This window comes from Varanus komodoensis, unplaced genomic scaffold (genome assembly GCF_004798865.1).
Source record: "Varanus komodoensis strain SLA01 unplaced genomic scaffold, ASM479886v1 scaffold19, whole genome shotgun sequence".
In the NCBI taxonomy this organism is placed as follows: domain Eukaryota; kingdom Metazoa; phylum Chordata; class Lepidosauria; order Squamata; family Varanidae; genus Varanus; species Varanus komodoensis.
In genome coordinates this window covers 1,944,253-1,959,010 of record NW_025335550.1, presented here as the reverse complement: position 1 = coordinate 1,959,010, position 14,758 = coordinate 1,944,253, and the positions used below count along the sequence as shown (strand labels likewise).

Genomic DNA, 14,758 nt, shown 5'->3' with positions numbered 1-14,758 from the left:
TTCCTTCCTTCCTTCCTTCCTTCCTTCCTTCCTTCCTTCCTTCCTTCTTTTCTTTCCTTTTCTTTCCATCTTTCTTTCCTTCTCTCTCCTTCCTGCCTTCCTTCCTTCCTTTGTCTAGATCTTTGCAGAAATTGTGTTGCTATTTATTTTTTTAAAAATGGTAATCTTGCACAAGTATGTGTAATCGCATGTTCGCTTGTCTTCTGTATAGCACCCTATAGGCATAGTTCCCTGTTGCAAATATCCTGTTTGTTACATCCTCTGCACACATGACCTTCTGTAGTCAGCAGACCCACACTGCTTGTCAAAGAACACCCAGCTTCATCCTGGACTTTGGTGTTTCGGACTCCAATCTCCACCTTTGCAGCCAGCACTGTTCCCTCCTTGCTGTCTGGCTTGGAAGACAGAAGCCAGTCTTTGCAGCCAGTCTGGGAGTGCAGGAAGGGGGTGAGGAGGGAGGAGCAAGGAATCCTGGTTGCGCCTTGGCCTGTCCTCCTGGTGAGAAGAGGAAAAACCATCAGCTGCCTAAATAGTTTGGAAAGTGAAGAGGATGGAGGCGATCTGAGCCTGCCCTTTCCTCCCAGCTTTCACTCTGACCTTCGAAGGGTGCTTCCAAGTTCAGAGGTTTACAGGTGCCCTGTTGGATAGTGACCTCCATGATTCTATGCACACTTAGACAATGAGAAGCCTTACAACTTTCAGCATTCTGGAATTTTGGGAACTGTAGGACTATTTTCTGGATTGCAGGTTTTGTTGTTAATGATCCCTATTGAACCCTATTGAGTGAGATTGCATGGAGTCAGTTGCACCAGGATTCTTACAGTGCCATAAGATTCTGCTCTTCCCTGTCCTTTTGACAAACACACGTGTGCATTTCATGTTCTCTGATGTGGCATAAAACCTTCAGTTCTAGAACACATTCTCTAGGATTAGAAAAGGCTTTAGGACTCATCTTGGTTACAGTAGAAACATAAAGCTTCTCCTATAAACCAGTTTTCACTAAGCCCTGAAAGTATCAGGCCAGAATTTTGAAGCCAGGCTTGAGTCTTATCCCCTGTAATCATGGAATTTTTCTCACTGAGGGCAACAATGTGGAGAAGTGGCTAAAGTAGATGGGTTTAAGAAGATAATGAAAATGCTGCCTCTTCAGGAAAGATATGCACATTTATAGGGGATAACATGCATGTTTCCCTAAAAGCTTTGGCTACAGGGCCATGCATAAATAGAAGGCATGAGAATGAAGGAATATGTGTCATCAAAATGGTGAATTCTTGGAAATCAAGCCGTAGAATGTGAGTAATAATTTTGGGAATGCTTTCCATTTTGTTGTGTCCCCTATAAAGAAATGTCTGGAAATGTTCTCACAGCAAAGTCTTCTCCATTCAACAATTGACCAGTTGTAACTGTATGAGTATAATCTACACATGATTGTAACATGCACAGTGGGTGTTCACCTAAGTATTTTATGATTGTTCTTCCTCTGAGAAGCTCTGCACAGAATACATGGAGTTACCCCCTTTTCATCCTCACAGGAACCCTGGGAGATGCATTAGGCTGATTGAGGACACTGAGTTGGCTCGGTGGTTGAAGCGGGAGCAGAATGCACCCTGGACTGGCTTTGGTTCAGCCCTTGATCCAGGACACCACTCTCTGTCTTTCCTTGGCATTGGAGGCTGGGATTGGTGGGCAGCTCAGATAAACTCTGGCTATCTTAATAGCATCTCCAGTCCATCCACAGGACTCTTGTTTTTCCATCTCTTCACACTAGATACAGAGGTGATTCTGGGTAGTGCTTCTGTGGCTATATTCCCATAGGAAGACCCCAGCTGCTCCATAGTGGATAAAGCTACGAATGACCTCTCGTCCTGATGGCTATAAGCTACCTCCAGCAACAGGAGGTTAGGAGCAGAACTGCAGAAGCCCATAATTTCTCAGTCAAAGATCCCTCAGAAGCCCACAGCAGCACTGATGGCTGAAAAACCAGATATACAGAAGTGCCAAACCGATCATTTTGTTCTGAATTAGGCAGTAAGTAAGGCAGCAGGACACTTTTGAAGACCTTAGAGCCATGGGAAGTGCAAATTGTATGTATGTATGTATGTATGTATGTATGTATGTATGTATTTATTTATTTAAAACATTTCTATGCTGGCCCCATCGCAACAAAGCCTCGGGGCGGCTCACAGCATAATTAAAACATATAAATAACAATTCATACAATTAAAAATTAAAAAGCCCAGTAACATCTTGGCTTAAAAATTTAAAATCCTATAAATACATTGTAAGTTAACAATTAAAATAAGTTTTAAATAAAAAGGTCTTAGCCTGGCGCCGAAATAACGACGGCACCAGGCGGACATCTCTGGGGAGCGCATTCCATGGGTGGGGCGCCACCGCAGAGAAAGCCCTCCTCCAAGTACTCAGCCTCCTAATATCATTCACAGAGGGTTCCTGGAGAAGGGCTTCTGCTGCCGATCTCAAGGGGCAGAGGGCATATATGGACTCAGGTGTTCTTTTAGATACCCAGGTCCCAAGCCGTTGAGGGCTTTATAGGTCATAACCAACACCTTGAATTGGGCCCGGACTTCAATGGGAAGCCAGTGAAGCTGACGGAGGACTGGGGTTATATGAGAACAACTCCCAGTCCCCGTCAGCAACCTGGCAGCTCTATTCTGCACCAATTGAAGTATCTGGACCGTCTTCAAGGGTAGTCCTTTTGCTCCCTATCAACAAACCAGTTCTAGCATTTTCCATCTCTTCTGGAAAGCAACTGGGTCTTACATGTCCATCGGAGACTAAGCTAGCCCAATACACAACATATCACAACACTGTAGTGTGCATACCATCCCGGGCATGTAAGGACATCACAGACTTGTTCTTGTTTAATCTTGGGTGGCCGAATGCCACTTGTCCTTCTAAGAATTAGAAGTGGTGGCACCCCATCTGTGGAATGCGCTCCCCAGAGAGGTCCACCTGGCACCGTCGTTATTTGTTTTTCAGTGCTAGGCTAAGACCTTTTTATTCAAACAATATTTTAACAGTGTTTAATATTTATAGGTTTTAATTGTGCAGCCAGGGTGTTTCCGGGTTTTAACTGTATTTGCATTATATGTATTTATTTGTGTGAGCTGTCCAGAGGCTATATAGCAAGGGGACGGCATACAAAAACTTTAAATAAGTAAATAAATAAAATAAAAGTTAGGACATTGACCTCTTGGGGGTTGCCTAACTAATTAGCATGCCAGAGTCCCATTCATTATTGCAATTAGCTTCAGTAGCAGTGATGGGGTGTGTTCAAAGTGCAGGGACTCCACCAACATGAGCTTGTGATGCCCACATACTGGGACCTCCTTGGTCATGAGGGATAATTCCAATCCTGGATCCCTATCACAAATGCAGTTCAGTGGGTTACCTATACCAGTCAGGCAGGGTAGATATACACTGAGCCAGGCAATCTTTTTCTCTGTTAAAGAATCTTAAGATCTGTTCATAACCTCAGTTTTACATTTGCATATGTTAGCATTTTATCTTAAAGTTTATGTAGCTACTGACTGTTTTTAATGTGTGTTGATCGTGTTTGAAATAGTCAGTTGACTTAGTCAATTTCGACACACCAGGGAACCAGATAATGTTGCTGAGAAAACTCCCCCACCCCTGGGACCCTGGTTACTTGAGGACCACAGGTATGCTCCAAGGAAGGTTGGATTCTGGGCATGGGGGTGGAGCATAGATTTGGCCAGCATCGCTGCAAACCCCAAACTGCTGATGTTGCAATGGGAGCTTCACTGGACTAGGGAATCCAGTTGCCCCTTGCTTTTTTGGTTCCTCAACATTTTGTGGATGAAACATGTAAATATGTCAACGCAAAATAAATGTCACATGCTTGCTTTCTCTGCTAAGCTGCTGTGAAAGACACAGGAGTGTGGCATTCTAAATCTGGGAAGCTCAGTTGGGAAGGGAATCTGTTCTCCCTGCAATAACTCGTCAGTCTCTGGATTCTCCTGCACTTTCCCATATCTCTGCCTCATGTGCACCATCTTGTTGCCCATCCTCTCCTTCTCCCTGACACATGGATTGTTGTGGCCTGGCTTGACTGCCACGAGTGCCATGCAAGGCATCTTGATGTTTCCCCCCTGCAACCCCGGTAATCCAATAGAACCATTAGCAAACTCCTAGAAGTCAAGAAAGCCTTTTATTCTGCATCCTAGTACTAAATTTACTTGTCAAATTAAAAAATGCAGGTTTAACATCTTGGTGACAACTGATTTAGGGTAGAATCCTATGTGGGTTTCGATGGAAGCAAGCTCTATATCCCCCGCATTCCTCATATTTCTAAATATGCCTGCAATTGCACCCTTAATTGTGTAGGCAAATCCCAGCTTTGCATTAAAAGTGAATAAAGTTTGTTTGAAGACATAATGATAATAACTCTTGCAGTATGCCTTGTCACACCCATACGGTATCTCTGAACAGACTGGGAGTAGGAGAGTTTTTCTGTTTAGTTCCAATCTCCTGTCTTTTCAAGGGAATTTAGGGTATTGAATCATGCACCTGTGACAGGTAGCTACGTGGCAAAGCATCTCAGGCAGGCAGGCAGGCCCCAGAGGCCTGGCAGGTGTGGCGAGTTATACTTAAAATGCAGGTTAGGCCCCATAGTTTTAGGGACGGACAAATCGGTTGGTTTTACTTTCCCCTGCATTCAGTTATTTAAATTCACGTCTTTCTTTCAATACGAAGAACTTTGCAAATTTCTTCTTTGTAACTTCTTTAAAGTGAGCTGAAATCAAATTCTCAGAGATGTATTCCATCCAAATGCAGAGAAGACTATTTTGCACCTTTCTGACATGAAAATGTTCTAGGTCAAGAGGCCAGCAGGGAAGAGCATGTGGCAGCCCTTACCCAGGTCTAACGTGGCTGAATACATGGGGATTCAAACCCAGATTTTTAAGAGCAATGCATGGAAACTCAGTTTCAGTTTGTCCTATATCAGTTTGATTTTTTTAAAAACCCTCAAGTTTCTTTTGTTCCAACTATGGAGAACTTCAGAAAATTTGGTAAATTTCTAATCAAAATTGGACTGAAACCAGATTCTTACGCATCCCTAACAGGGCCACTACACACACCTCGCTAGACACAGTAGTCTTTCTGTTTGAGAAGAACAATCTGAATCCTTCATCATGCGCAACTAAACCATTCGGTGATTTGGGACAATGTCAGCATGCCAATTTATGGGTTCTGCATGTAGTGGATGATTCAGGTGCTCTGATCAAAGCATGCCAGCATCCCAGCCAGGGAGAAGCAAAAGCGCTCAGCATTGCACAAGATGTCTGTGCGAAGTACACCTGATCCGACCTGTGTAGGTAAAAGGGACAGAGGAATTATGTTGGCTCCTTCACTGCCATGACAATAATTGCATTAAAAGATGACCAAAGCTGCAGCCCTATACCCTCGTAAGGAGGAATAAGTCTCAGTCAGTTCAATCAGACTTATTTCCAAGAAGGCATGGAGAGGATCGCGCTGGGAATTTTGCAAGTTACTATTTTTTCAGACAGTTTGTTTCCCCAAAATATTGCGATATAAAGCTATCAAAATATTTGTAAGGGGGAAGGAAGATTTAGATCTGATGATGTAATATTAGTTATCTGGGAAGGGGGAGGAGAGGGTATTTAAAATGTAAGCATGTATGACTAATACATAATAGGATTACTTGAGCTTTTGTAATATTATGCAATATTTAAATTTATGTTGATTTTCTCCATTTCACATGTAGTAATTAATTTTGTCTTACTGACAGATGATTCTCAATGACTGATTTTCAAGAGAAAATCCAGACAGGTATTTTTAACACTTTGTTTTCATTTGCGATGGCTTGTATTTGTGGCTTTTGTTTTCATGGGGGAGGGAGGCAATAAATCAGGCTGTATTGTGAATTAGCATTATGTTAGATAACTAAATAAGCTCAGATACTTAGCCTTATGAAAAGCTGACAAGATGGGAAATGGGGGAGAGGGCCAAAAGTTCCATACTACTATGAAGAGAGCACTTACAGGGAGACGGGGCTCAAACCTATGCACAGAGCCCTTGCACAGCTGGCCTTGAGTTCCTCCAATGAAATGAATGGGGAACTCAGGGAGCCATGAAGGTCCCAATGTGCATGATGATCTCTACAGATAATTACAGTGGGCAATAGGTATCTTATTTTCTTGTGCCAAGGCTGCACTATTGAACAAACCATGAAAGACGTATCAAAGTGATCCAAAGCTTAGCTCTCTGAAAGTTTAGAAATACCCCAAGTGGCGGCCTTTCCCAGACTGTACTTCAGACTTTGGCATGTCTGAGTGCTCAAGCACATTTTAGAAAAGGGGGTAGCATTCTTGATATGCTACCTTTCCACATGCAGGGACTTTGTTCTTTTTATATGAAAAATATGCAGTCATACTGATTCCTTCATGCAATGTGAAGTGGGATTATCTAGGGAGAGCTCTACATTTGACAGTTCTGAAAGTGAAGTTTGTGTTAATATGTCATTGCTGTGAATTTCCTTTTCTTGAGTACCCCATCCTCCCCCTTTTCCCTCCCAGGTAAAATTAATGATATTTGTTGTGTCACATTGTCTCTGCATTGTTGCTATACATTTAGGTATACACAAGAATGTTGATTCTGCTTGCAACTGCACATTTGCATGAATGCACGTTTCTGCAGATCTTATCCCTCCAATAGTAAAAACTGTTCCTCAGGTTTGCAGAATATGTGCACCTCAGAGAAAAGCCAGTCTGCTGTGGAATGCATACATTGGATGAAGCTTTATTGATGAATACATTTTATAATTGCATTTATATAAAGACTTTTTGATAAATGTCTTTATATAAATGATGTTGCAAAGGACCAGACACGGCTTTTAAATTCTATTCCTCTCCACTTTATCCTTGCAACGAAACCCATTGTACAATCCAGAAATGGGCATCATCGATTTCAGTTGCACATGTCTTCCTCCCTGCATCAGTCCCTGCCAGCTCCTACAGGGATTTAGTCATCAAGTGAGGGCTTGCTTCCTATCTGAAATGCAAATTTTCATGGTCAGAAGCAGACCCTTTCCACTAATTTCCCCAAGGCTATGGCACACCGTCCTGCAAAGGTGTGCTCTTCCTTGCTTGCTGGGTTTTAGCAGGGGTTGCAAGGTGCATCTTTTTAGTTCTGCCTTTCATCTCTCTGATCAGTCTGCTTGAGATATTTTGTTGGATTTCTTTCTATTGGTTTTTGATTGCAAATTGGGAGAAGTTGGACAATCATACCTTGTCTTCAGAATTTGAGCGTGTGCCTGCTGCACCCTTCACTTCCGTTTGTGAAATCAAACCAGTCATTTGTCCATTAACTATATTTTCCTATTTCATTCAAAGTAGAAACCAGAGCTTCAGCATAAGCCAGGATATTAAACCAAGTTCCAGTCATGGCTTAATAACCTGACTTATTAACCATAGAATTATCCATGCTTTCCTGCTTTGAGCCAAATGAGAAACACTGTTAGTGGGAAACTTTCTGGTTTGCTTGTTTTCATGAAGGAAGCAACAAAGGATCTCTGTGTGAGGCCAAAGGTCTTGTATAATTTTAATCTTAATCTTGTATAATAAGCAAGATACATTTGCACCCAGTAACACAGTCACGTTGATCTAATCTATTATAACACTTATTATTGTAAGCCATCATAGGCCATGGAAAGAAGGCATAAACATGCTTGAAAGAAGGAATAAAATAAATACCAATTGGTCTCCTGTCATCAACACTGTAGCTTAGGTTTTCTATATAATTCTAGTGAGCTCAAAATGTAGATAACGTATGTTAGAATTGCCCTTCATCATAATCTACAAAATATTCAGGGTGTAAGGAAAAGAGAAGATATGCTGAAGCTATTGCCACTCAATGTCTGGTTTCATTTAGACACGGATGGTATATCATAGAAACATATATTAACCTTCAGGTACCTGGGCTAGATACCAGACTCTGACTGAAAATACCACCTACTGGTTTATGGACAAATATTTTTAGCACTTTAGTATTTTCTCCACAGTGACTAAATTGATAGTGCACTTGAGTATATCCTTGATAGTTGTGAAGCATCATTTAGTCTTAACGCCAAAGAATCTCCTCCAGTTGAACCATTATAGTCTATTGTATGCAATTGTGTATGTGTGTGTGTGTGTTTTAGGCCACACTGCTTCTATCACAAAATGATGAATGATGAATGATATGATATCATGTGACCCTAACAAAATTCTATCTGAAAGTATCATCTGAAAATTGTCATCTGAAAAAAATAGTTCTGACACTATTGATTATTTAGGCAACAATCCTATTTTAGTTTGGAGTAATTCCCATTGGACTCAATGGGGATTATTTATGAGCAGATATATATAGGATTGCAGTGTTAGAATTAATACTGAATGTGTGAACTGCACTGAAAATGCATAACTATGCATTGGAACAAAGTGGAGATGTCATGTGCCTAATTGGTTTAAAAGAATATGGATCATGCATCTCGTGTCTTATTGTGCTAATCGCAACATTTGACAAATTTCATAAGGAGCTATTTAGGTAAACAAAGTTTAGTAGGGAATGGATTATTTTCATAATGTGTGAGCCTATAAATTTCAAATGCCTGCCATTATGCATTTTCTCTGTTTTAAATTTATTGATACAGTTTACTACAAATAATAATGATGATAATGATGAAATCCCCCTGGCCAACCAACACTTTTTGGCTGAGATCTTATACATACTTGAGAGTAAGCCCAAATGTCTACAGTGGTACTTTGTTTTGAGTAATCATAGAATAGTAGAGTTGGAAGGGGCCATGAAGGCCATCGAGTCCAGCCCCCTGCTCTTGCAGGACACCATGTTACACCATCCTACTCAGGTGGCTGTCCAGTTTCTTTTTTAATGTCTCTGGTGTGGGAGAACCCACCACCTCTCCAGGCAGCTGGTTCCACTCTTGTGTTGTTCCCACAGTGAGGAAAGTTTTCCTGATGTTCAACCTGAAACTGGGTTATTGCAACTTGGACTGATTATTCTGTGTCCTTACTTACTTATTTATTTATTTATTTATTTAGGAGACTTCTATGCTGCCCCATTCACTGAAGCCTCGGGGCAGCTCACATCCAAAAATAAACTTCCATAAAATAATATAAATTAACAGTATAAATTAAGTCGCCCTGGCCAAAGAATAAAATGAATAAATACTATTAACAATTAAAATGACATTTGAATAAAAAGGTCTTCACCTGGCGCCGAAAAACAAATAACGACGGCGCCAGGCAGACATCTCTGGGGAGCGCATTCCATAGATTGGGTGCCACCACAGAGAAAGCCCTCCTCCGAGTACTCACCCTCCTAATTTCCTTCACGGAGGGTTCCCGGAGAAGGGCCTCTCCTGCAGATCTCAAGGGGCAGGTGGGCATATATGGACATAAGCGCTCCTTCAGGTAACCAGGACCCAAGCCATTTAGGGCTTTATAGGTCATCACCAACACCAACACCTTGAATTGGGCCCAGACTTCAATGGGAAGCCAGTGAAGCTGACAGAGGACTGGAGTCATGTGAACATAATGCCCAGTCCCCGTCAGCAGCCTGGCAGCTCTATTTTGAACCAATTCAAGTATCCCGACCATCTTCAAGGGTAGCCCCACGTGGAGCGCGTTACAGAAGTCAAGTACAGAAGTCAAGTCGGGAAGTCACCAACGCATGTGTCACTGTCGCCAGGTAGTCGTACTCCAGGTAGGGGCGCAACTGTTGTATTTTAACTTTATGTTGTGAGCTGCCCCGAGGCTTCGGCGAATGGGGCGGCATAGAAATGTTTTAATAAATAAATAAATAAACACCAGGTCCGTCAGCTCAGGCAGGGAGACTGTTGGGCAGAAGGGTGCATGGTACACCAACACCAACAGAATCCCCAATCTGTCTCGATCGCCCAACACCAAATAGAGGCACTCCAGCCCTGGTCTCGAAGGGACTGGAAGACCCATGAGGGAGATAGAGGCTCGGTAAACCAAAGCGACCCCCCCTCCCCTCCAGGCATGGATGGTGCTGAACCAGATACCCGGGCAGGCACATTTGAGAGAGGGCGACATCTCCCCCCTCTCCCACCCAGGTCTCCGTTATGCAGGCCAGGTCGGCCCCCTCATCCACAATCAAGTCATGGATGAGGGAAGATTTATTGTGGACCGACCTGGCATTGAGCAGCAGCACCGTCAGGCCCGAGGGGCGGTTGACAAGACTACCTGGAACCCTCTGGCTGGGGGCAGAACCAGAAGGAGGGATGGGTGTCAGCCATCTGTCCCTCCTTCTTCTATGCGAACACGTTAAGCCCCCACCACTGTAACGTCCATTGCCCGTGACCAGCCCAATGGCGGCGCCCACGTGCTCCCCAGGAAACTCAACCGTTGTCGTGGCCAGGGACGACTCCATAAAAACAAATTAAAATACAATAAAACTTTAAAACAGTAAAAAACTCCCCATCTACCCCCCCCGATACAAAATTCCAAATTCCACTGACCGACCTAGCCCCCTGCCAGCCCAGCCCTGCAGGGCCACGAACGGTCACAAATGGCAGCGACCGCCCTTTGGCCATCACCCTTCGGCCACCAGCCAGAGGCCGCCGGCCCCAGGCCGCATCCAGCGGGTTAAGCTGGCACCCACCCGCATGCCCCGCCCCATCCTTCACTCTGGCATCAGTAAGATCTTGACCTTCCTCTTTGTGACAGCCTTTGAGGTCCTTTTAGAGGGATCTCATGTCCCTCCTCAGTCTTCTCTTCTCAAGGCTGAACATGCCCAGTTCTCTCAGTCTCTCCTCATAGGGCAGCATTTCATGTATATGATTGTATGGTATGTAAATTGTACATAAATGCATTGCAACCAGAATCCTTTAACAGATAATGAATCCGTTTCATTGACATTGCACAAACCCTCTTGCTTTATGAACAGAAAAAGTGCCTTGACAGGACAGATCAAGACCCATCTTGTCCACTATTCTCTGCGAAAATTTCAGCAATGCTAGGACATCCTTGGGGAATCAGCAAACGGGTTGCATTTCTCCCAGTCATTGTTCCTGAATCTAAACTTTCAAACTGTTATGTAACTGCACCAACCTAAAGGACTGGAGATCTTTTGAACTGCTTATGATACAAATATAGTTTTTAGAGTCATCATTAATATTATTGTCAGTGACCAAGGCTTGATTCAAAAGCCCATTTGTTGGATAGTGGGCAGATTTTTTGGATAGTAGCTGCTAAGATGCCATTCATTGTTTTCCTCATCAAAACTTTTAATTTAGTTTAATATTATGAATATTGGATGTTTTATTCTGTCTGTATTCACATTATGGTTCATGCTTTTTGTATTGTTGCAAATCACCCAGAGAGCTTTTGCTCTTGGGTGGAATAGAATTGGAATGGATGGATGGATGAAATGACCCAAACTGAGAATTCCTCATCAGGAGAAATATCAGAGGATATCTGAGAAAAACCAAAAGAGCTTTGAGACAGTGAATTTTGAAGCTTCATGTTTGGTGGAAAGTCAGGAGGATAGTGACTCTGTGTAGATATCAGAGTATCACTATTTTTTGTTTGCAAAAAGCAACATTCAGAGTGAATGATTGGAAATTTCAGAAGAATTTTGATGGAAATCTGGAAAAAATCCCTTTCAATAGTTCAGGAAGATTCTGTATTAGGTACAGAGTCTTCCTAGGTATTAATACCTAGAATTTAACTAAGAATATGAGTGTCCTTTCTGCAGCTTTCTGCAGTCCGTCTCCCATTCTTTACCACCTTTTGATTTTTGATCCATTTAAAACTTCTTCCTCACTGACCGATATAATTAGATGGGAAGCTGTACCTGTTCTGCTTAGGAAACAGCAAAGCTTTCTGAAATCCCCACTCAGGCCTTCATATGCAATCAGAACATCTTTATTTTAAGCAAGTACTGCTTATCATTAAACATTTTGCCAGTTGGCATTGTGGCTTGATTCTCGCACCTTTCCTGTCACATCTGTGTCAAGAAATTCCTCTGAATTCCTTAGCTGCCTGCTTCTTCTTAGCATCAGTTCATACCCACTTGTTGGTATATATGAACTTGCTTGGGATGCCCTTAATATTCCTCCGATAGATCAGTTTCCCATGTTCTCAAAACATTTTGACTTTCATTGTTCTGGATGAAATTTCCTTACCTTTGCAGGATAGCAAAATGAATCCGATATATTTTTAATGATGTTTTGCTGTTCCATTATGAAGCTTCTTGAAAATATATGCAATTTTTGCACTGCTTGCACTGTGTCGGTGTATAATTTACACCTGTACCCACCTTTTCAGTCCCATTCAGAGATGCAGCCTTTGTTTCTTATCCAGCCAGTGTGGGAGACAAAATGTTTCTTGCATTCTCCCTTAGTAGCCTCTGCTGACTGATGCCGTAGCCCTTCCAGAGCTGAACTAAGATTCAGCTACCTGTTCAGTCAGTTTCCATGTGCAGATAGAGGAGGGGACACCAAAAGATATCGTAAGGGCCCGATGCAAATGAAATGATGTTTGGCCCTGTTTCCCAAGGACTCCTAAAGGCTGTTGCTGCAGATGAGTACATGTGAGGTGAGCAGAGAGAACTGAGCCAGACGCAGCACTGGCGTTTGGCTGGCAATGTAAGTCAAGTTCCACGCCATGTTTTGAGCCTGCTGTAGACACCATGGGTTTGCATGCTTGTGTGGACCAAACTCTCTAGTAAATCTTGCCCAATTTCAGTTATTCTTCATGTGTAGATTTCAGTTATTGTTTTATAATAATTTAGAATTTATTTATATATGTATTTCTCTGTATAGGGGAGATGAGACACTAATGCAGTATTAGGAAGACAAATCTATGCTGTCACATAGGAGGAAATCTGAGCTTTTGGTCTCCTGTAAGGAAGGCATAAACAATGCTATATTTTTTGCTTCTGCAGAACGTAGAGACACTAGTGTGGTTGCATTATGCAATCTGACAGACCTATTTTCAAAAAACAAACAAACAAAAACAAATACCAAAACCAAAACCCTAGCACTTCTTGCATTTGGGGTCATTTTGTTACCCTACACATAATTGGCTAAGGCAAGGGAAATGTTGCCCATGAAAGGTCTTTGTTCTGACTGGATGTTTCTCCCAGGAGGTTTCAATCACCATAAGAAGATTTTCAGGTTTTAGCAAATACAAGTAATTTTATCTTTTCTGAGGCTATGCAAATCAAGGAAATCTGCCCATTAATGCTCGGCCCATTGACCTTTTCTCTGCATAACAACAGTTATGATACTGATCTGATCTGTTCTTCCATTGGAATGGGAAATGCAGTATGCATAAAGTGTGTACCCAAGTGTGTACTTTCCTGCACATTTTGAATCAGCGTGCATTTTTCTAAAGTGTGCATTTTGCAAGCTCAGGGGTGTGCACACTTTTCTAGAACTGTGGATGGAGGTGTCACTCATATGCAGGTGACATCGAGCTTCTAGGAAAGTGTGCTCCAGTTTATGTTTGTTTTCAGGCCTGGTTCTGAAATAAAAACTGGCTTGGTCACCTGTTGGATGACCCTCGGAAAGGGTTTGGGACAGAAGTTGTGTGACCCTGGTGGTTCCCTTGGATGTCTCAGCAGCTTTCAGTACCATTGGCTGTCTGGGTTGTGAATGGAAGGCTCTGCTTTGCAGTGGTTCCACTCCTACTTGGAGGCCAATTCCAGAAGGTGGTGCTGGAGGATTGTTGCGCGTTGCCTTGGCATTTATGCTATGGGGTTCCACAGAACCCAGTTACCTCCCCCTGCATCTACATGAAACTGACTGTGAAGGTTATTTAGAGCTGTGGACTGACTGATGTTCATCCATATGCAGATGATACCCAGCTATTGTTTCCCATTTCATCAAATACAGGTGAGGCGGTGGCTGTTCTGAATCACTGTTTGGGCAGGGATGAAGGCCCACAAACTGAGACAGCCAGAAAACTTGGTGGTGCTTTTAGTGGATGGTTCACCTGGGAGGCTTTAGGGTTGGACCATTTATTATGTGTTCTTTTATCATCATCTATGTAAGAAAAAGTATGAATAGACACGCACACATGCTGTCTACAACTTTCATGGAACTTCTTCTGTTATGGGGCAAACCAAATCTTTTAGGGACCAGTGGAAATCCAGCATCAATTGCCTTTGCCGTCACCTTCTTCGTCTTCCTCCTCCTCCTCCTCCAATGCCGTTCTATACCTCCCAATAGCCAATGCTTTCTGGATGGTTTAAAACAATTGGACAGTAGTTTCTATTGGAATGTGATAAAGGTTTCAGGTGGAAGCAACACACAGTGCCCGTTAATCAAACTCACAGCATCCGTCTTCATTTCTTTTTTGCGTGTGTGGTTCTCCCCCCTCCCCCAAATATTCTATTAGTTTTTGTTACGTATGATCTCCCTTTTGTGAATTCATGCTGAATATCTTTAATTAAATCATAAGTTTCCCTGTTTTGTCCCTGATTAGTGTTTCCAATATCTTCCCCACTGCTGAAGTTGAGCTTACTGGTGTTTAATTTCCTTGATCTTCCCTAAAGCTGTTATTAAGCATAAGTGTTACATCAGTTGCCCCATCCATTAGCACTCAACTGGCTTGCCTACTTCTATGCTCTTTTTTTAAGCATTGGCCAGAGCTACTGGATTTCTTCTTCATTATCATACCTTAAACATTTTGAAAGGAATATCAGCTAGTTTTTATGTATTTGC

The 14,758-nt window shown here is 42.5% G+C and overlaps 1 protein-coding gene across 3 annotated transcripts in view; it reads left to right on the top strand.

The window, feature by feature from the left end:
- The window catches only part of ZNF536 (zinc finger protein 536), a 506,153-nt gene that overhangs the window by 410,273 nt on the left and 81,122 nt on the right, over window positions 1-14,758 (top strand). For all 3 annotated transcript variants that reach the window (XM_044427921.1, XM_044427919.1, XM_044427922.1), the window contains one exon: window positions 5,795-5,835. In XM_044427921.1, the coding sequence (XP_044283856.1) occupies window positions 5,795-5,808 (14 nt within the window). In that variant the 3' untranslated portion in view covers window positions 5,809-5,835. The remainder of the gene's footprint in view (window positions 1-5,794; window positions 5,836-14,758) is intronic.